The sequence below is a fragment of the Sciurus carolinensis genome, chromosome 2, assembly GCF_902686445.1.
Source record: "Sciurus carolinensis chromosome 2, mSciCar1.2, whole genome shotgun sequence".
Classification (NCBI taxonomy): domain Eukaryota; kingdom Metazoa; phylum Chordata; class Mammalia; order Rodentia; family Sciuridae; genus Sciurus; species Sciurus carolinensis.
In genome coordinates this window covers 110,018,152-110,037,859 of record NC_062214.1, presented here as the reverse complement: position 1 = coordinate 110,037,859, position 19,708 = coordinate 110,018,152, and the positions used below count along the sequence as shown (strand labels likewise).

Sequence of the window (19,708 nt, the reverse complement as noted above, 5' to 3'; positions counted from 1 at the left end):
GCCGACCGTTCGTCCTGCCTTTAGCTCACTCCCGGCGCCAAGCGGGGAGGTGTGTTAGAGCCATGGCTGCTGCCAACCCTTGGGACCCGGCTTCCGCGCCCAACGCCGCAGGGCTACTGTTGGGCCACTTCGTGGCTTCAGGGTTGGTCACTGAGGTGAGTGGGGGCAACGACGGCGTCATCAAGGCGGGTGTCCATGGTGGCGACAGAATTTGGCTGTGAGGTGATTGGTGGTACTGACCGCGGGAGTGTTGAGGGTGCTGGTTGGGGTCTGTACCAAGGTAAAGGTTGAAAGAGCGTCTTCCAGTTTGCAGCCGTGACTTTTGTGCTGTGGATTCTTTGTAAGCGAGGATCTGAATAGGTGGTGTTCCGAGTAGACTGCCAAAGAATTATGCCAAACCAGTTTATGGGGGATAGAACAGTGTCACCCTGCTTATTTTCATCCAGTGATACCGCCTTTAGAGTGTAGTATGCAGCGGGGTTGAGAAGTAATAGTAGATAATTGAAAGTAAACTTTCCCAACATGCTTATTTATGGAAGGTATTGAAACGTATTTGGGGCAGGAGGGGTTGGGTACAGAGGAGCCCCAAGGAAAGTTCATTTGGGGTATCTTTTAAGGAAAAAAAAAAGCATTGATGAAAAAGACATAAAAGACTTTGGAAGGGATTAACTTTGAGGAAAAAAGGGAGATTAGCCCAAGGAATGATGATTTAGGTTGGGCAAGAAAAGCATTTTCATAGCCCAAGAAGAAGGAGCCAGTAGAGGGAGAAATTGAACATGTGAGGGAATAAAGGAATACAAGTGACAGGAGAATGAGGTAAGTGGGACCAAATGCATTGTGATTAAGGGAAACTTTGATATAAAGAGGAATTTCACTAAAAAGAACATTGAGAAAAGCTAAGAAGGTCAACACATCTTGCAGAAAAATAGCAATACAAACATGATTGAAGATATATAGAAAATCTCTCTTTTTTAATTCTGCAACTGGAGTGGCCTACCTTTGAGCTACATCACCAGTCCTTTTTTAAAATTTTATTTTGAGTCAGAGTCTCTATAAGTTTCCTTGACTGGGTTCAGATTTGCTGTTCTCCTGTTGTTGCCTCCTGAGGAGCTGGAACTACAGGCCTGTGACATATACCCAGCTAAAATATACAACTTTTTATATTTAGAAGATTTGTTAGAGAGTTCTAATACCTTAAGGTGATTTGTTTGTTTGTTTGTTTGTTTTTGAAGTGCTGGAAATCAAACTCAGGGTCTCTTTCTTGCTAGGCAAGCATTCTATCATTGAACTACACCCCCAGACTCTAATATTTTCTTTTAAATTAAGAAACTAAAGCCTAAATGACCAAGAAACTTGTCCAACGTCATTCAACCAAAAAGGTGAAATTAGATCCCAGAACTCTCCTTTTTCTGACATTATAGCATCTCTTAAGGTATTGTGGTAACTCTTGAACAGAATTATTTTTCCCTTCTGTACAGGGGATTGAACCCAGGGGTGCTGTACCTCTATGTTACATCCCCACCCTTTTGTTTCTTTTTCTTTTGAGACACAATCTCACTAAGTTGTCCCTGCTGGCCTCCAATTTACAATCTTCTTCTTTCCGCTTCCGTAGTGCCAGGGATTATAGGAGTGCACCACTGCACCCAGCTTCTTGAAAGATTTTGAAATTTCTGTTAAAACACAGTGTCATGTTTTATTTATTTCTTTTTATGTGGTACTGAGAATCGATCCCAGTGTCTCACACATGCTAGGCAAGTGCTCCACTACTGCACTACAATCCCAGTCCACCCAGTGTTGTGTTTGAGGGTTTCAGGTAGTGCCAGTACACCAGCCTTTCCAAGGACTACCATCACACTCTGCAGTTTAATCCTTTCTCTCTTCTCTCCTGTGTTTTCTTCTTACCAAGTTTGCCTAGTACTCTCACTTGTATTGCCCAGTTCTTCTGTCACAAAATAATTTGATAAACTCATAAGACATTTGAAACTTAATATCCCTTTAGAAAGTGTTAATAGGAAATATGAATGCCTAACCAAGAATTAAAAAAAAAAAAACTTTTTAGTTGTATATAGACACAATACCTTTATTTTATTTATTTATTTTTTTGTGGTGCTGAAGATCGAACCCAGTGGCAAACACTCTACCACAGAGCTACAATCCCAGGCCCTGTTGAGAGAATTTTAAGCATTGATGGGTGAGTTCTCATTTGGGATAGTGGTGGTTTTAGGGGATATCATCCTACTGTCTCTCAAGTAACACAATAGACAGTAACTTCTTTTAACCACAGTGAAGATCTACCATTCCATAGCGCCTTAGGACCTTAAAGAATCTTACTATACAGCTAGTCCCAATAAAATAACTATTTAGAGACTATAGGTTGACTTTAAACAAACAGTATATATGAAAACTTATTTATTTATTTATTAGTCATAGATAGACACAATACCTTTATTGTATTTATTTATTCTTTTATGTGGTGCTGAGGATTGAACCCAGTGCCTCACACATGCTAGTTGAGTGCTCTACCACTGAGCCACAATCCCAGCCCTGAAAATTTACTTTTATTAGAAGGATTTTGCATTAGTTTTTTCAAAATGATTTGTCATGTGATCTCTTTAAACAGTCCATCCCTTTAGTGAATATCATTCATGTACATTAAAAATTAAGAGGGATGGATGGGGGTATATGTAACCCTGTGGTGAAGAGCTAGCATGGCATTCCTAAGGCCCTTGGTTCACTCCCTAGCACCACATACAAATTCGTACACACACTTTAAGAGTAGTACCTAAAATTTCTTGTAGGAAATATGTTTGAACTTTGTTCTGTTTTGATTTATCCATGAAGGAATGATCTGGTGAAAGAAAGGTAGGATCGGGATAGGGATGTGGCTTAGTGGTAGCGTGCTTGCCTAGCATACATGAGGTCCTGGGTTCGATCCTCAGCATCATGCAAGAATAAAACACAGGTATTGTGTCCATCTACAATTAAAACAAAATATTAAAAAAAAAAAAAAAGAAAGGTAGGGCTAACTGTTTGTAGCATAGTGAGGTATTTGCTTTAGTTTATGCCCCAGGACTGCTTTAGTGGTCTTACATTCTAGATATTTTTCCAGCAAGCTTTAGTGAGTCAGAGTCTTGATCAAGGTTTCCTCTGTTGGCAGTTTATGAGGAGCTGGACCTACAGAACTCCTTAGAATCTCCTTAGAATCTCTTTTCTCATTCTGTGTCCTGCCCTTCTCTGCACCCTGACCCCTATTTGATAGCCTGCTCTTAACATCTTTACTATACTGGCTCCCTTTTAATGCCCCACAAATGAAATACAGCAGGAAGAAGGAAAAAAAAAAAAACAAAAAACAGGAAGAAGAAGGCAGATAACCACTCGATTACAAGTTTATACATAACAAATGTACACAGTCTTTGAATCCAGGGATTCACACATGCTAAGCATGCACTCTACCACTGAGCTACACCCATAGCCCCAAAGATTTTATATTAGACATAAAGGTCCCGCATTTCAGCTTCTTGTGCCTAGTAACAAAGTAAACAATAATACCATAAATAGACTCCTCTTTCTTAGGATCATTTCATTTTTAGTGTCCCTTTGCCCTGGTGGCATGAAAAATATGTAATAAAGCAATAACTAAAAGCAAACACTTCTTTCTATAGTTGTGATTTTTATTTTCTTGGGGAATTTGGCTACTCTTTCTTTCTTTTGTTACCCAGTTCTTCAACATTCTAATTTTCACTCTGGTTTCTCTTGCATATTCTTAGCTAAGCATCATTACCCTGTTGTTGAACCCAAGAGTTTACTAGTTTGCCAAATGAGCAACTAAGCTTATTGTATACACATGGAATGATGGAGATATACCAGAGTGAGTGAGTTACATGATATAGATGATGTTTTACTTTCATTTACCTTTTTTTACCTAAGAGAGAGCATAAAGAAAAAGTAAGAGATAGTGAATTAGATGTGTTCTCATTTCTGCTCTGACACACATTAACAGTGTGAAGTTGGACTAATACTTAATCTTGCTTGTCCTCAATTTTGCCTCCAGAAAATACCTTGGGTTATCTGCCTCAATTAATGGTATAATTATCTTTATAGTCACCTGAAACAGAATCACTGGAATCAGTATTGACTTTAACTGTCATTCACTATATCAATTATGACTTGTCAGTTTCATTTTAACAGGTACTCTTATTTTTGTCTTCCCTTTCCTTTTAAACTGTTTGGACCTAGTATACATTCTCCTCATCTTACCTGGAATACTATAGCAGCTACCTGTTTAAATAGTCAACGTTAAGCCCATCTTTCCACTTGTGTTTTTGTTTTATGTTGATGGCCAATTGTGGGAATTTCTTCTCTCCCTCTCTTTCTGTGGTAAAATACATATAACATTAATTAACCTTTTTCTTAAATATTTTTATTAGTGCATTATAATTAAATTAATTATAATTAAATTGTGTCATTACTTTTGACACAATTTTACATGCATATAAAAAGGTAGAATTCACTGTAGTATATTTGTACATGAACATTACTAATTTTATCAAATTCATTCTTTATTTCCTTCCTTTTTCTATCCCTTTTTCCCCCTCATTTCCTTCCTCTACTCCACCGAGTTTCCTTTTATGTTCATGAGATCCAATGCTTTTAATGGTTTCCTTTGCCATGCAGAAGCTTTTTAATTTGATGCCATCCCACTTATTGATTCTTGAGTTTATTTCTTGAGCTTTTGGGTTCTTGTTAAAGAAGTTGATGCCTGTGCCTCCATGTTGGAGTTTTAACCTTTTATTTTCTTCTAGTAGTTGGAAAGTTTCTGATCAGATTCTTAAGTCTTTGACCCACTTTCATTCGACTTTTGTACAGGATCTAGTTTCATTCTTCTACATGTGAATATTACTGGGGATTGAACCCAGATCCTCACACATGCTAAGCAAGCCAAGTGTTCTACCACTGAGCTACACCCCCAACCCTTTGAATCTTTTTTTGTGTGAGTGTATGTCTGGGGATTGAACCCAAGGGCATTCTACTATTGAGCTACATGTGCAGCCCTTTTTTATTTTAAAAAAACAGCCCAGGCTGTCCTAGAATTGTTGATCCTCCTGCCTTGGTCTCTTGAGTAGCTGGGATTATAGATGGGTGCGACCATGCCTGGCTATTTTAACCATCTTAAAATGTATAATCCGGTGGCATGAAGTACATTCACAGTGTTGTGCAGTCATTTCCAAAACTTATTACTCTCATTACTCTGTATGGAAAACTCCATATTCATTGAGCAGTTACTTCCCATTCTTTCCTTCCTCTGACCTCTTACTCTGTTTTTTTTTTTCATAGTACTCACTGTTAAATTTCTAAAATATATATTTTATATATGACCATGTTACTGCTTCACCAGAAAATGTTCAGTTGTTCTCATTTTCTGCATTATGATTATTTGGTATAACCCTCAATGTTTTTATGATCATATAGGAAACTACATTTCCAGCTTCATCTTTACCTTCTTACATGTAATTTGATACCAGTTGACAATTGTTGAGCATTTATGTTTCATTCTTTCTGTCTGGACACCTTTTCCTCCACATCACATCCATCATGAACCTTTTTTTTTTTTTTTTTTTGATACTGGGATTGAAACCAAGGGCACTTTATCATTGAGCTACATCCTCAGTCCTTTGTTTTTCTTTTTTAATTTTGAGACAGGATCTTGCTAAGTTGTATTATATTGCTGAGCTGATCTCAAACTTGGGATCTTCCTGCCTCAGCTTTCCGAGACTGGGATTACAGGGGTACACCATCATGCCTGGCATTATGAACCTCTTGAAGGCAAACAGCTTGTTTGATTAATCTTTGTATCATCCATTGTCTACCTTAATAATTGTTTCTTAAATTGATTATCATCATTCAACAAACTTTTCCTATAAATGGCCTAAGAATAAGTATTTGAGGCTTTGTAGGCCATACGGTTGCAGCTATTCAACTAGGCAGTTATAGTGTAAAAAAATATATGTGAATGAGATAAGTTGAATTCCAATAAAATTTTATTTCTGGACCCTTAAATTTGCATGTCATATAATTTTCATGTGTTGTAGAATATCATTTTTCTTTGCTGCACCCCCCATCCCTGGCAATTTGAAAATATAAAAACCATTCTTAGTTCAAGAGCTGTTAAAAAAAAAAAAAAAAAAAAGGCAATAGGCTTGCATTTAGTTTCCTAGTCCCTGGCCATTTATGATTTCTAAAGTTCTTTCCTCTGTTCCCTCTTCCTTACCTTCTTTTTTTTTTTGATATGTAGTCTTGTCATGTTGTGTTGCCGAGGCTGGGCCTCAAGCTTGTGATCCTCCTGCCTAAGTCTCCTGAGTAGCTAGGATTATACCCATGTACCATTGTGCCTTGCCTCTGTGCTAACATTCTACAAAAGAAGAAGATATAGAAAATTATGGAGGAAGTTGGGGGGGGCAAACAAAATAACTCTATATTCTGAGATAAACTGCACTTAAGAGGGCAATGTAACAGAACTACAGAATGAAAGATAAAAAAGGAGTAGCCTTTAGAGAAAAATCATTATGCCTGGACATAAATAGTCCTTTGTGTAAGAGAGTACGTGTGAACAGAGATGCTATGAATGACTTGTATGCAGTTAACATCATTAAATGAATCAGATAAATATTCTATTTGGCAGGGTTTTTGATTTTCAATCTAAAAGGTCAGAGAGATTAGGCTTGGTTCACTTGGAAGGGCAGAGATGAGTTTCCAAAAACCTCAGCTTATCTTCTAATAAGTTATTAGTAATGGAAATCTATTGAGTATGGACCTTAGGAAATAGTACGAAGTGATCGTCTTCTTTCTTTCTCATTTTTAAAATATTTGTGCAAGAGATTTCTAATAGTGAAGTTTCTAAAAACAGGAAATACACATTACTACTCATTTTTCTCTACTTTATGCTTAGGGACCGTGTTGGACATAATATATTATCAATTTTCAGTCCCATGGGCATGTTTTTCCAATATACATAGAAACTGTTTGTGACTTACTCCTTTTTTCCCTGTTCATTTACCAATAGGAGATGTTAAATATATCTAAGAAAACAGTTCCTTGTTTTGAGAAATTCTCCAGGTTACAAGAAATCACAAATATTCAAGCTGAAATCTATCAGGTAAATTATTACTTTTATTTTTTTTAATTATTATTTTTCTACTTATACAGAAAAAAGAAAAATTCTAGGTGGAGGTGTAGTTCAGTGATAACGCAGGTGCTTAGCATTTGTGAGTCCCTAGGTTCAATCCCCAGCATGCACCTCCCCCAACAAAACCTAAGAAACCTTAATTGGTTCAAACAGCAATTCCCTTGCACTTATAACAGCATGTAGCACATAGTTGGATAAAGGTTTATTGTAGTAGTTAATAGAAATAGTAGTAATCAGTAAACGGTTATAGTAAACGTAACAGCCAGAGGGCAAGAACACCAAAATGAAAAACTTTAGTAAATTATCTGCACTTTTATATATATACATCATTCTCCCAACCCCTTAAAGAATATACATCTTGTAGCTTGTTCCTGAGTTAAAGAGTGTCCATTTTTGTCCTTTTAACTTCAGGATGCTTTCTGAGTAAGCTTATGTTACTTTTATTCCTAATGTAGAAAAGCCTGGAAATTGAACTTCTGAAACTAGAAAAAGATGCAGCAGATGTTATTCATCCTTTCTATTTGGGTAAGTGGTTTGGTTAAGTGGGTAATCATTGGAATTTCAGCTTTTTCTTAGATTATTGTAAATAAACACCAGGAAGCAAAATTGTGATGTGCCATAGTTTTTCCAGCCCTATAGCTAACTAACTACGTCTTCTTTTTCTGTGCTCAGATACAAGTCCTGTATCTGACTAGTCAAGTCTTGTATCCTGTAGACTTGACTAGTGCAAATGGCATTGAAAGAAACTAAGTTGGCTCCTTTATTAGTTTTTTTGTTGCTATATTTTGTTACTGAGGCTCAGTAATGTATAAAGAAAACAGGTTTATTTAGTTCATAGCTTTGGAGATTCAAGGGTGTCATTGGCTTGGCTCTGATTAGGACCTTATGGTGGATGGCATCACAATGGCAGAGCATTGGCAAGAGGAAGAGATCACATGGTAAGATGGGAAGCCAGAGAGTGATTCAGGGGTCAGTCTTACTCTAATAGTTTCAAGATAACCACCAGTAATTACTTAAAGTGACATGATAACTAAAGTACTATATGAATGGATTGAATATTTGATCAAAAAAATTTTTTTTTTCTGTAAAGGACATATTGGGATACTTGGTGAAGTTCAAATATGGACTATATTAAATATTGGTAACATTGTATCAGTGTTAACTTTTCTCAAAAATTTGCTAATGTACTGTAGTTAGGTTAAGAATATGTAGCTGTTCATGGGAAACACTTTTTTTTTTTTTTTGCTGTGCTGGAGATTGAACCCAGGGCCTTGTGCTTGCGAGGCAGGCACTCTACCAACTGAGCCATATCCCCAGCCCAGAAACACATCTTTTTAAGGGTAAAAGATCATGCTGTCTGCAATGAGTCATTTTGAGAACAAAAGATAGGGGTGTATGTGTGTTGAGATAGAAAAAGGAAAAAAAAAAACAGAAAATGTAGTTAAATGTTTTTTTTTTTTTTTCAATATTTTTTTAGTTGTAGATGGACACATTACCTTTATTTTATTTATTTATTTTTATGTGGTGCTGAGAATTGAACCCAGTGCCTAACACATGCCAGTTTTCTACCACTGAGCCACAACCCCAGCTCCAGCTAAATGTTAATAATTAGTGTCTAGGTAATATGTACATAGGAGATTACTGAACTTTTAAAAAGCTTTTCTGTAAGTCTGAATTTTTTCAAATTAAAACTTTATAAAAGGGTCACTTGGCAGCCATAAACTGAATTCTGGGGGAAAAAATTCTGAACTAATCAGTAGCAGTTTGCAAGGTGACACCCTCTCACCCCCCTGTACTGACATTGAACCCATGGGCACTTTGCCACTGAGATACATCCCCAGCCCTTTTAATTTTATTTTTTAAATTTTGAGACAGGATCTCACTAAGTTGCCAAGGCCGACCTTGAACTTGTGATTCTCCTTTCTCAGCCTCCTAAGTCACTGGGATTATAGGCAAGCACCACCATTTCCAGTTTACCTCTTCCTTTTTTTCTTCATTGAAGACTGGGTCTCTATGTTGCCCAGACTTGTCTTGAACTCCTGACCTCTAGTGATCCTCCTGCCCCAGCTTCCTGAGTACTGCGATTACAGTTGTGTACCACCGCACCTTGGCTTGGATTAATTTTTGGTATTAGCAAATGAAAGTAGAAATCATTAGCGATTTCAAAACTTACTATTGCTAACTATAAATAACTTTCTGATTTTTGTAGCTCAAAAGTGTTATGATCTACAAAGTATGAATAATCATCTGGAAGCTGTGCTAAAAGAGAAGAGGTCCCTCAGGCAAAGACTGTTGAAACCCATGTGCCAGGAAAACTTACCTATGGAAGCTTTTTTTCACAGGTTAGACTGAGAAGAAGAAATGAATAGTTGTACATGTTTTCTGAGGGTAGTTTTCGTTTAGCAGTTACCTTTGAAGCATAATTCATGAAACGTGTTATTGATGTATTTGTTAACATTATTAATGTTGATATATTAAATGAGAAAGAAAATTCTTTTCTCTAAAATAAGTTATTACTATGGTGAAAAGAAAGAACTTCCTTTTGCCCATTGGGTTTTGGGAATTATAAATTATGATTTTAGTGAAAATAATTAGATCCTTAACATGTGGCAAGGTGGATAAAATTGGTTTTATTATATATAGACTGTTTTCTGTGAAGTAAATGTATTGTTGAGTTAATGTCACCTATACATAAAAAATCTGTTGAGGGTATTTAACATGGACAGAAAAAAACATTGTCAATTAAGAAAGGAAAAACTGGATTCTGGTCTCATCTCTACTGAACAAATATCAGTTTTTGCTTCAGTTTTCCAGTCTGCAAAATGGGGATTATTTCTGTTGCTGTCTTTCTCATAGAAATATTATAAGTATCAACTTGAATGTCTAGCATATGATTAATAAATAATAATACAATAATAAAGCCAGCATCTAGGAATCTGATTTCTTTCTCTACCACTGCCTCAATAGCTGACCCTGAGCAAATCAGTATCTCCTCTCCTTTTCTTTTAAGATGGGTTCTTGCCATGTTGCCCATGCTGGTCTTGAACTCACTATCCTCTTGTCTCAGCTTCCTGAGTAGCTGGGATTATCTTAAGTGGCAGAATTTTTTTACTTTTAGTAAAATAATAGACATTCAAAACCCCATTCTTGTGCCTATATTCAGTAACTAGCCATTAATGTGTATGTTATACTACTTTAAAGAAGAGCTAATGATTTTAAGCATTTAATTATTTTAAGCATTTATTAGCTTAATGTGAAGACTGTTTCAATGTAGTATAGTTATCCTTATTGTCTTCATTGAGAATGAATAGATTGAAATGGAATGAGATTTTATCTAGGGAAATTCCTTCTGTGAGAACATTACTACCATTGAGAGTTCTTAGGGTGGGTTCCAGATATGACAATTAATGTTGTGTTTTTCTGTTTTTCTATTTGGATGACAAGTTACATGTTTTTTCAAGTGAAAGAGAAGGACCTTTCTTTATCACTGATATTTCCAGGAATACAGAAAGATTGTTATTGACTCATTAGGTTGATTATAATTCTTTTATTTCAAACTAGGAGTCCTAATTAAAGAAAAAGAAGGGAGACACAAAATAATTACATTTAAAAAATAATTGAATTTTTTTCTCCCTCTTTCAGATATATGGTACATTTGCTGGAGTTGGCTGTGACTTTCATTGAGAGATTGGAAACCCATCTTGAAACAATTAGAAATATCCCTCATTTAGATGCAAATCTAAAGAAAATGGTGAGTATTAATATAGCTTTCTTTAGTTCTCTTATACTTGAATATCAAATGTGTGAACTCCTTTTTAACCACCCCCCGCCCCATGGTACTGTGTATTGAACCCAAGGCTTGTGCATGCTAGGTAAGCACTCTACTACTGAACTACGTTCCCAACCCTTTTCTAAAATTTTTTATTTTTATTTTTTATTTTGATGCAGGGTCTCACTATGTTGTCCACGCTGGCCTGAAACTTGGGATCCTTCTGCTTTCACCTGGGAATTACAGCTGGGATTACAGGCCTGCATCATCAAGTCCAGCTCTTTGTTTAACTTTTTACTGACTAATATTGTGAGCTAATTATTTTTTTACACCTAAAGTTTTATTATTGAAAAGCCAGCCAGGCTCTGTGGTGCATGCCTGTAATCCCAGCAGCTCCAGAGGCTGAGGCAGGAGGAACTTGAATTAGTGAGACCCTAAGCAACTGAGCAAGACCCTGTCTCTAAGTAAAATATAAAAAAGGACCTGGAGTTGTGGCTCAGTGGTAGAGCATTTGCCCGGCACGTGTGAGGCCCTGGGTTCCATACTCAGCACCACATATAAATAAATAAAATAAAAGATCTATTGATAACAAAAAAAAAAGAAAAAAGAAGAAAATAAAATTTAAAAATCCAAACTATAAAATTCATGACCTGCTATTATTACATCACTAATTTTAAAAAAGAATGTTTTAAACAGAGGCTTATATGATGTTGATGAAATCATCTTGCTTTATAAATACATAAATATCCATGCATGCTTTTACCGTGATAGCTACAGGAAGAATGATTACTTCTAAAAACCAATTAGACAGATATCTTTTCTTTTTTTTTTTTGTTTTATACCATCCTGTTTTTATTTCAGTGATGATTTTTTTTTGTTTCATTTCAAAGTTCTTTCATGATTTTTTTTTTATTTATTTTTATTGTAGACAAATGGGATACATTTTTTTTTTTTTTTGCGGTGTTGGGGATTGAACCCAGTGCCTTGTGCTTGTGAGGTGAGCTCTTACCAACTGAGCTATCTCTCCAGCCCCAAATGGGATACATCTTGTTTCTTTGTATGTGAAGTAGAGGCATACCATTTGTGTAATCATACATTTACCTAGGGTAATAGTTTTTGATTCATTCTGTTATTTTTTTTTCTCCCCCCCCACCCTTCCCACCCCTCTTCTCCCTCTATATAGTCCCTCCTTCCTCTATTCTTGCCCCCCTCCCACCTCCCATTATGAGTCATCATCTGCTTATCATCATCAGCGAGATCATTCATCCTTTGGTTTTTTGAGATTGGCTTATCTCACTTAGCATGATATTCTCCAACGGCATCTGTTTGCCTGCAAATGCTATAATTTTATTATTTTTTATGGCTGAGTAATATTCCATTGTATATACATATCACAGTTTCTTTATCAATTCATCAGTTGAAGGACATCTAGGTTGGTTCCACAATCTGGCTATTGTGAATTGAGCAGCTCTGATTTTAAGTCCTTTGGGTGTAGGCCAAGGAGTGGGATAGCTGGGTCAAATGGTGATTCCATTCCAAGTTTTCTAAGGAATCTCCTCACTGCTTTCCAGAGTGGCTGCACTAATTTGCAGCCCCACCAGAAATGTATGAGTGTACCTTTTTCCCCACATCCTCACCAACACCTATTGTTGCTAATATTCTTGATAATCGTCATTCTAATTGGGGTGAGATGGAATCTTAGGGTAGTTTTGATTTGCATTTCTCTTTTTACTAAAGATGTTGAACATTTTTTCATATATCTGTTGATTGCTTGTAGATCTTCTGTGAAGTGTCTGTTCATTTCCTTAGCCCATTTGTTGATTAGGTTATTAGCATTCTTGGTGTAGAGTTTTTTGAGTTCTTTGTATATTCTGGAAATTAGTGCTCTATCTGAAGTATGAGTGGCAAAGATTTTCTCCCAGTCTGTAGGTTCTCTCTTTGCATTGCTGATAATTTCCTTTGCTGAGAGAAAGCTTTTTAGTTTGAATCTATCCCAGTTATTGATTCTTGCTTTTATTTCTTGTGCTATGTGAGTCCTGTTAAGGAAATCTGATCCTAAGCCAACAAGTTGAAGATTTGGACCTACTTTTTCTTCTATAATATGCAGCAGGGTCTCTGGTCTGATTCCAAGGTCCTTGATCCATTTTGAGTTGAGTTTTGTGCACGGTGAGAGATATGGGTTTAGTTTCATTCTGTTGCATATGTATTTCCAGTTTTCCCAGCACCATTTGTTGAAGAGGCTATCTTTTCTCCATTGCATATTTTTGGCCCCTTTGTCTAGTATGAGAAATTTGTATTTATTTGGGTTTGTGTCCGTGTCCCTCTATTCTGTACCATTGATCTACCTGTCTATTTTGGTGCCAATACTATGCCGTTTTTTTTACTACTGCTTTGTAGTATAGTTGAAGTTCTGGTATCGCGATACCCCCTGCTTCACTCTTCCTAGACAGATATCTTTTCATTCCAGCTGCCTCTCCCAGGTGTCTTAAGAGTTGCTGTGGTCACTGTCACATTCATTTCAGCCTCCTTATTAAAGCCTGTGGCCCATGATGAAAATGTGATCATGTTATGCTTTAGCTTTGATGTTTTTTCATTAATTCACTTCCAATAGTAAACAGTGTCAGGTCTTCCACTTCAGTGCTACCAGCCATTTCCATAACCTTGGCTAGAAGGTCTTTATTATTAACTGCAGCCCAGGAAAAGATGGTTGACCCAGACCATGGAGAGGGACAGCAGCTGGTCTAGGTAGCCACCAGTGGTAGGTGGGTCATAGTAATTCGACTGGTGGTGCAGGATGAGTTCCACGTGGGTCTTCCATTTCTTGCTCTCTGAGCAGGAGCAGAACTACTTGGCGAAGCTGGCCACCTGCTGTACCCTGTAAACCAGCTTCTCCACATGGTGGCTACCTGGCCACTCAAAATGGCTTACACTTCCCTGAGCTAATTGTTTTTAAAGTCAAGAAGTGTGGCATCATTTTTCTTTAGAAGTCATTTTAATTCTTCCACCATTTAATAAGTATATATTGTCATCATCTTTTAAGGGCTGTGCTACATGTATTATGAAAAATAGATATGACTGATCACTGTTCTCAAATTCTCAGTTCATTGAGACAACTAGAAGATGCATACTATTTTATAGGATTATATTTACATAAGTTCAGCATAAAATTCTGAAGAGATGCTATCTATTGTACACAGAAAAGGGAGGGATTACTTCCAGTGTAGGGGAATTGATAGCAGAATAGGATATAGGAAGACTTTAAAAAGTTTTATATAGGAATTAGTACAGAACTGAATCTTAAAGAATCTGTGAAATTTGGACCTGCCACAGAAAGAATCCTTTGACCAAAGCAACAATATCTCACATGAAAGAGAGCACCAGTAGTTGGGGGAGAAAATGATAGTCTACTTTGACTGGTGTCTAAAGGTATCAGGGCTGGGAACCATCAAATGTATTGTTTTGTTTTGGTTTTTAGTGAAGAGTGACTTCATTAGAACAGTATCTAAGTCACGTAGAAAATATTGAATAGAGTATACTGAGCCTTGATACTCAAATTATGGGCAGCATCACCTGGAAACTTATTAGAAATGCAGGGGCTGGAGATGTAGTTTAGTTTGCTGAGTGCTTGCCTGTCAAGCCCAAGGCCCTGGGTCCAATCCCCAGCACTGGGGGGGAGGGGGGGGAAAGTAGAAATCCAGAATTGCAGTGTTGGGGATTAGTTCAATGGTAGAGTGCTTACCTAGCATGCATGAAGCCCTAGGTTCTATCTCCATCACAGAAAGGAGGAAGGAAGGAAGGAGGGAGAACAGTAGACATCATTCATTTCAGAATCAGAATCTGGATTTTAATAAGTTTTTCAGGGGATACCTATATATATTAAGATATGATCTGCTCTGAATTAGAGGAATAGCCAAGAGAAACTTGGAGACTAAATGTAGCCATTTACATAAAGGATTTAAAGCACAGGAATACAAAGGATTATATAGTTGTGTTTTTTTTTGTTTTTGGTTTTTTTTTTTTTTTTTTTTTTTTTAGATTTTTGAGGTCACATTTCTAGATCTTTACTACTATTTGGAAAAGGGACACATCCAAGGTAATGAAGTTTTTAACCTGGCTGATTTGAGTAGGATCAAGTATGGATTAAAGATGTTAATGAGAGTGTGGTTTTTTTTTTTAATGTCTTGCACATTTAGTAAATGTTCGGTTATTGTTGAACTGCTATTAAATTGAGTTTGAGAAATTGTACATCCAGATGAAGATTACCAATGGCCTTAAACATGGGTCTGCATTTTAGGAAGGAGGTAGGTTTAACTATTTAGATTGAGGGTCATTGACGGTTGAGTTTATTATTGAGGACAAAGGACAAGGAAACTCACAAAGAGAAGGTGGGTACTGTAAGATGGGGTGAGTGCAGTTTTAAGGAGCTTTTGCAATAAGGGATTAGAAAAAGATCAGATGTTAATTTTTGGTATAATTGTTTTTGATCTTATGATAATGAATTAATGACAGACATGATTTCTATTTTCCCTTTCTTTCAAATGTTACAGAGCAAGGCTTTAGCTGAGATGGATATTTTGGTGACTGAGACAGAAGAACTAACAGAGAATATACTCAAGTGGCGAGAACAACAAAAGGAGATTTCTTCTTGTATCCCCAAAATATTAGCTGAAGAAAATTACCTTCATAAATCTGATGTTATAATTCCTCCATTACCTTTTACTTCTAAAGGTCATACCCAAACGACTAATGTCAAGTGATCATCAATTTTATTTTCCCTAATTATATGTTGTCATATAAAGTTCATTTCTAGTTGATTGTAACATACGTATTTAAAGGCTTTGCTGCTAGCAATACTGAACCAGCCCTCTGTATATTGGAGTACCAAGATTTCAAATTTATTAGGACCAAGCACTTCTTTCTGATTAAAAGACTAAAAAACTAAACTTTATTTGAATACTTATTCAAACAAGAGACTGTTTTAAAAAGACAGACTTACAAGACAAAGAAACCTGAGTATTTGATGGTCTTAAGGAACTAATGTACTTGGGTGTGATAATGGTATTGTGGTTATGTTGACGACACATACATATTTATGAGTAAAATAATGTTTAAAATATAGACTACTGTTAAATCAAGTTCTCTAAGCTGAAAATAGAATTATTAATGTATCAGTTCTTTTCACTGCAAAGCACAGTGAATAGAAGCCAGCCAGGATACCAGGGTTCAGTTGAGTTTGAATTATAAACCAGTTATCCCAGTACCTTAGTCTAGATAGATTTTGAAAAGGGAGACTGACATAACTCATGTTCTGCTAGAGTACTAAAATAGCCACCTGACTGGTCTCTCTGGGCTTATACCCTTCCTCACTTCTCAAACTAGTCTCAAAACAGCAGCCAGAGTAATCCTTAAAAACATAAACCAAATCATTTTGCTCGATTCCTCCAACATTTCTTATGGTTTCCCAGCTCTTTGAGAATAAATCCAAAGACTACACCATACCCTCATGCTACTTCCATGATTCTCCACCTCACTCCATTCTACCTGCCCTGGCTTTCTTCTGTGGTCTTAGCATTTCAGTCTGTCTCTAAGCTCAGGCCTGTCCCTGTGTCTGCCTTTCTTCTGGATAGTAGCCCAACTCTTTTATATCCTTCATATTTTTCTTAACTGTCACTGTTATTGAAGTCTTCCCTGGTCATATTATCTGAAGCTTCATAGCCCATTCCTACTCCCTATCCTGATTTATTTTTATTCTTAGCTAATCTGATATACATTTTACTTAAATAGGTTTACTTATCATTAGTCTCTCTGTCTCAGCTCCATGAGCTGAGAGGTTTTGCCTATTTTCTTCACTGTTTTGTCCCTAGTGATTAGAACAATGCCTAGGAGCTTACTTAGGACATATTTGTTAAATAATTGAGTATCTGCATGACTCCCTCTCTTGTATTCTTCAGATCTACTCAAATGTCCCCTTATTAGTGAAGACTTTCCGGAAGATCCTATGCACAATAGCACTTTTCGCCCTTCATATACACAAAAGACTATTAGTTTTCTTTCCTTATTTGTTTTTGCGTACCAGAGATCGAATCCGGTGGGGGCGCTGTACCACTGAGCTACATGCCCAGCCCTTTTCCCTTCTTTTTTTTGTTTTAAATTTTGAGACAAGGTCTTTTTAAGTTGATGAGCAAGCTAGCCTTGAACTTGTGATGTTCTTGCGTCAGCCCCCAGAGTGGCTCGGATTACAGGCGTGGGTCACCGCGCCTGGTTCCCCACCCTGTTTTTTTCACTGTACACCATTGGTATGTTATATATTTAGGTATTTGTCTCCTTCTCCTTCCTTGCAGATTCTAATTTCCAAGAAGGCAGGGACTTTGTTTTGTTCGTCACTGTATCTGCGCCTTAGATCAGCGCTTGACACTTTGTACCTCTGCAAATTAACTAATTCTGATAAGACAGTACTTCCTCTGCTACTACAAACGCTGCCAAGGTGGCCGTGAGGTTCCGGGACAATGGAGGGAAGCTCAACACTTAAAATTCTCTTCATATACCAAATACTCCTTGCTGGAAAGCGGTTTCTGCCCATTTCTTTTTTGCCATAGCACTGACAGCTCATACCAACACAGCAAACAAAAATACTTAGCAGATTATAAGCGTTTGAGCATTAATTAAAATTTAACAGATTTACTTGATGATATAGTATGGACACCAAGTACGAGAACAAAGGCTAGCGCGCAGTGAGGTCCAGTCTGAACTCTGCCGGCACCGCCTGCTAGTTTCGACGGCTCGCCGGGTGGAAAGGGGAGGGGCGGTCGAGCGTCCTCCCGCCTACCTGGCTCAGGATTGGATGAGGCTCAGCCGGCACCGCCCCTCTTGGGCAGTGGCGCGGATTTGGGCGGGGGCGTCGCGGGAGGCGCGTGGGGCGGGTGGGGTCGGCTGGGGCTGGGCTTGGCCCTGGCCCTGGCTCTGGCTAGGCTAGGGATGCATAGACTGGAAGGACCTCCGGGGTTTGTGTCGTGACCGAGGGATGGCGAATGTGCGGGTGGCCGTGAGGGTCAGGCCCCTCAGCAAGCGGTGAGTTTGTGCAGGAGGGGGCGCCTGAGGCGTCAGAACTCAGAGGAGCGCGAGGGCCCCATTCCCTCTCAAGGAGATTCTGGCGCGGAGAAATAAGACACAGAGTGACCCAGGGACTCAGGGTTCGGAAGCCGTAAAGGCTTGGCGGGACAGGGCCTCGAGTCGAACTTTCGCGTCGTGATCTGCAGGAGAGCAGTTCCCAGGCGACTTCAGGGAAGCCCCGTGTTGTGTGCGCAGTGCTGGCGTCCTGCCAGCCAGGGGTTTCGAAGGACCATGGCTTAAGTCTTGAGGCTCAGGATTGGGCCTTTCTCCTTCGACAGATTGTAAAGGATTTGGAGAGGAGTGGGCAGTCTCTCTTCTTGGTGTCCCTGGAATAACCCTTAAGGACTGAGACAAAAGGGTGCGCATAGTTTTCTGCTGCGAGGATGTGGAGAAAAGCAGATTGTAAGGGCTTGAGAGGAAAATAGAGGACCAGAGAGATTGTGGTTTCAGTTTGCGCTCAACAGCTGACCTGATCAAAGAGAACTGAAGTAAAGGAAGTTACTCTAACCCTTTCCTTCCACATCCTCAGCTCCTCAGGAGTGAATCTGATCTTGCAACTTTAAGCCCTTTAGGCATCCTGTGTCCAGCCATATTTCCTTCTCTTTTCCTCTAATTTTTCACTCAGACCTTTGGGGAGTCAGGTAAGACTTTGCAGAAGAGTTGGTGTTCAAACTGTTTTTTAAAGATCTTTTAGTTTGCTGACAGGTGGAAAAAGTGCAGAGGGCCCTCTGCTGGAGTAAGAACACCAAATGAAAAGGATTTAGGCTATTAGGAAACAGATTAGTTTTGGTTGAGAGGGTTTGCGGGGAGGGAGGTGAGTGATAGGCAGTAAAACTGGCAGAGTGTGGTTGGAAAGCACATATTGGAATTATTTGAGAAGTTTAAAATTTTCGAGGACATAAGATGACTTGATAATTGTACAGAATAGTAAGAAAGGCATTGTCTCAGGCTGGGAATATAGCTTAATGATAGAATGGTTGACTATCATGTACAAGGAACCAGATTCAATCTCTGGCACTGCAAAACAAAACAAAAAGAAAGACTCTGTCTCCCATAACAAAATTTGGTATAATTGGTTAATTACGTTGGTCCACATATAGAGGTGATTGACTTTGAAGAAAAGTCTTCTAATTGACAGAATATTAGGAGAGTAATGAGATGCAGGAAAGAGAGAAAAGAGAATAGGAAGAAGGCAAAAGAGGTACTATACAGAAAGAAAAGCAGCAGGTACCTAAACTGCTGTGTTTTGATTGGTAAATGACTTATGACATCTGCCTTTGCATAACTAGATGTGGTGACTTATGACTAGGGATTCATAGGTATAGCTGCTATCCTGGAGATTGCCTGTGGTAACTCCTCTTTTTCCAAAACGGTTCTTATTAGGATTCTCAGGATAACAACACTGACCACTCCTAGCAGTAATTTCTTAGTTCTTTAGGAACTACGAATTTAAAATACCATGGATTAGATTAAGAAAGTGGTGTTGAAATTGGATTGTTATTATAGCATGATAGAGAATAACATATCTTCATCCATCAAAAGTAGAAAGAAGAGCACAAAACTTATTTACTTTTAGTTCAAGTGAAGTCCCTTGAGAATAAGTGGAAGAATGCCAAGACTGCTGACCTTCAGTTGTGAGCAGATTG

General features: G+C 38.0%; 2 protein-coding genes and 1 pseudogene across 3 annotated transcripts in view; 2 read left to right on the top strand and 1 right to left on the bottom strand.

Moving 5' to 3' along the window:
• Positions 1–11: 11 nt before the first annotated feature.
• Haus2 (HAUS augmin like complex subunit 2) lies at positions 12–15,895 on the top strand. Of its 2 annotated transcripts, XM_047538829.1 has the most exons (7): positions 25–155; positions 2,116–2,191; positions 7,061–7,153; positions 7,639–7,708; positions 9,393–9,525; positions 10,826–10,934; positions 15,500–15,895. In XM_047538829.1, the coding sequence occupies exons 3-7, from the start codon at positions 7,064–7,066 to the stop codon at positions 15,707–15,709; spliced, it is 612 nt and encodes a 203-aa protein (XP_047394785.1). In that variant the 5' UTR covers positions 25–155; positions 2,116–2,191; positions 7,061–7,063; the 3' UTR covers positions 15,710–15,895. The 2 variants fall into 2 exon arrangements, with proteins under 2 accessions (XP_047394784.1, XP_047394785.1); XM_047538828.1 differs by lacking the exon at positions 2,116–2,191 and having other exon boundaries at positions 12–155.
• Positions 13,526–15,231, bottom strand: LOC124973690 (CDKN2AIP N-terminal-like protein; annotated as a pseudogene).
• A 1,993-nt stretch (positions 15,896–17,888) lies between the features above and the next one.
• The window catches only part of LOC124978243 (stAR-related lipid transfer protein 9-like), a 71,178-nt gene continuing 69,358 nt past the window's right edge, over positions 17,889–19,708 (top strand). Inside the window, exon 1 of the mRNA XM_047542427.1 lies at positions 17,889–18,020. Coding sequence (XP_047398383.1) covers positions 17,974–18,020 — 47 coding nt within the window. The 5' untranslated portion in view covers positions 17,889–17,973. The remainder of the gene's footprint in view (positions 18,021–19,708) is intronic.

Excerpts from the sequence above, each read along its gene's own strand:
- Haus2 (XM_047538828.1), top strand. The coding sequence starts at position 63 with ATGGCTGCTGCCAACCCTTGGGACCCGGCTTCCGCGCCCAACGCCGCA. Across the intron at positions 7,709-9,392 it reads TATTCATCCTTTCTATTTGG|CTCAAAAGTGTTATGATCTA; the intron begins GTAAGTGGTTTG and ends TGATTTTTGTAG. Across the intron at positions 10,935-15,499 it reads ATGCAAATCTAAAGAAAATG|AGCAAGGCTTTAGCTGAGAT; the intron begins GTGAGTATTAAT and ends CAAATGTTACAG.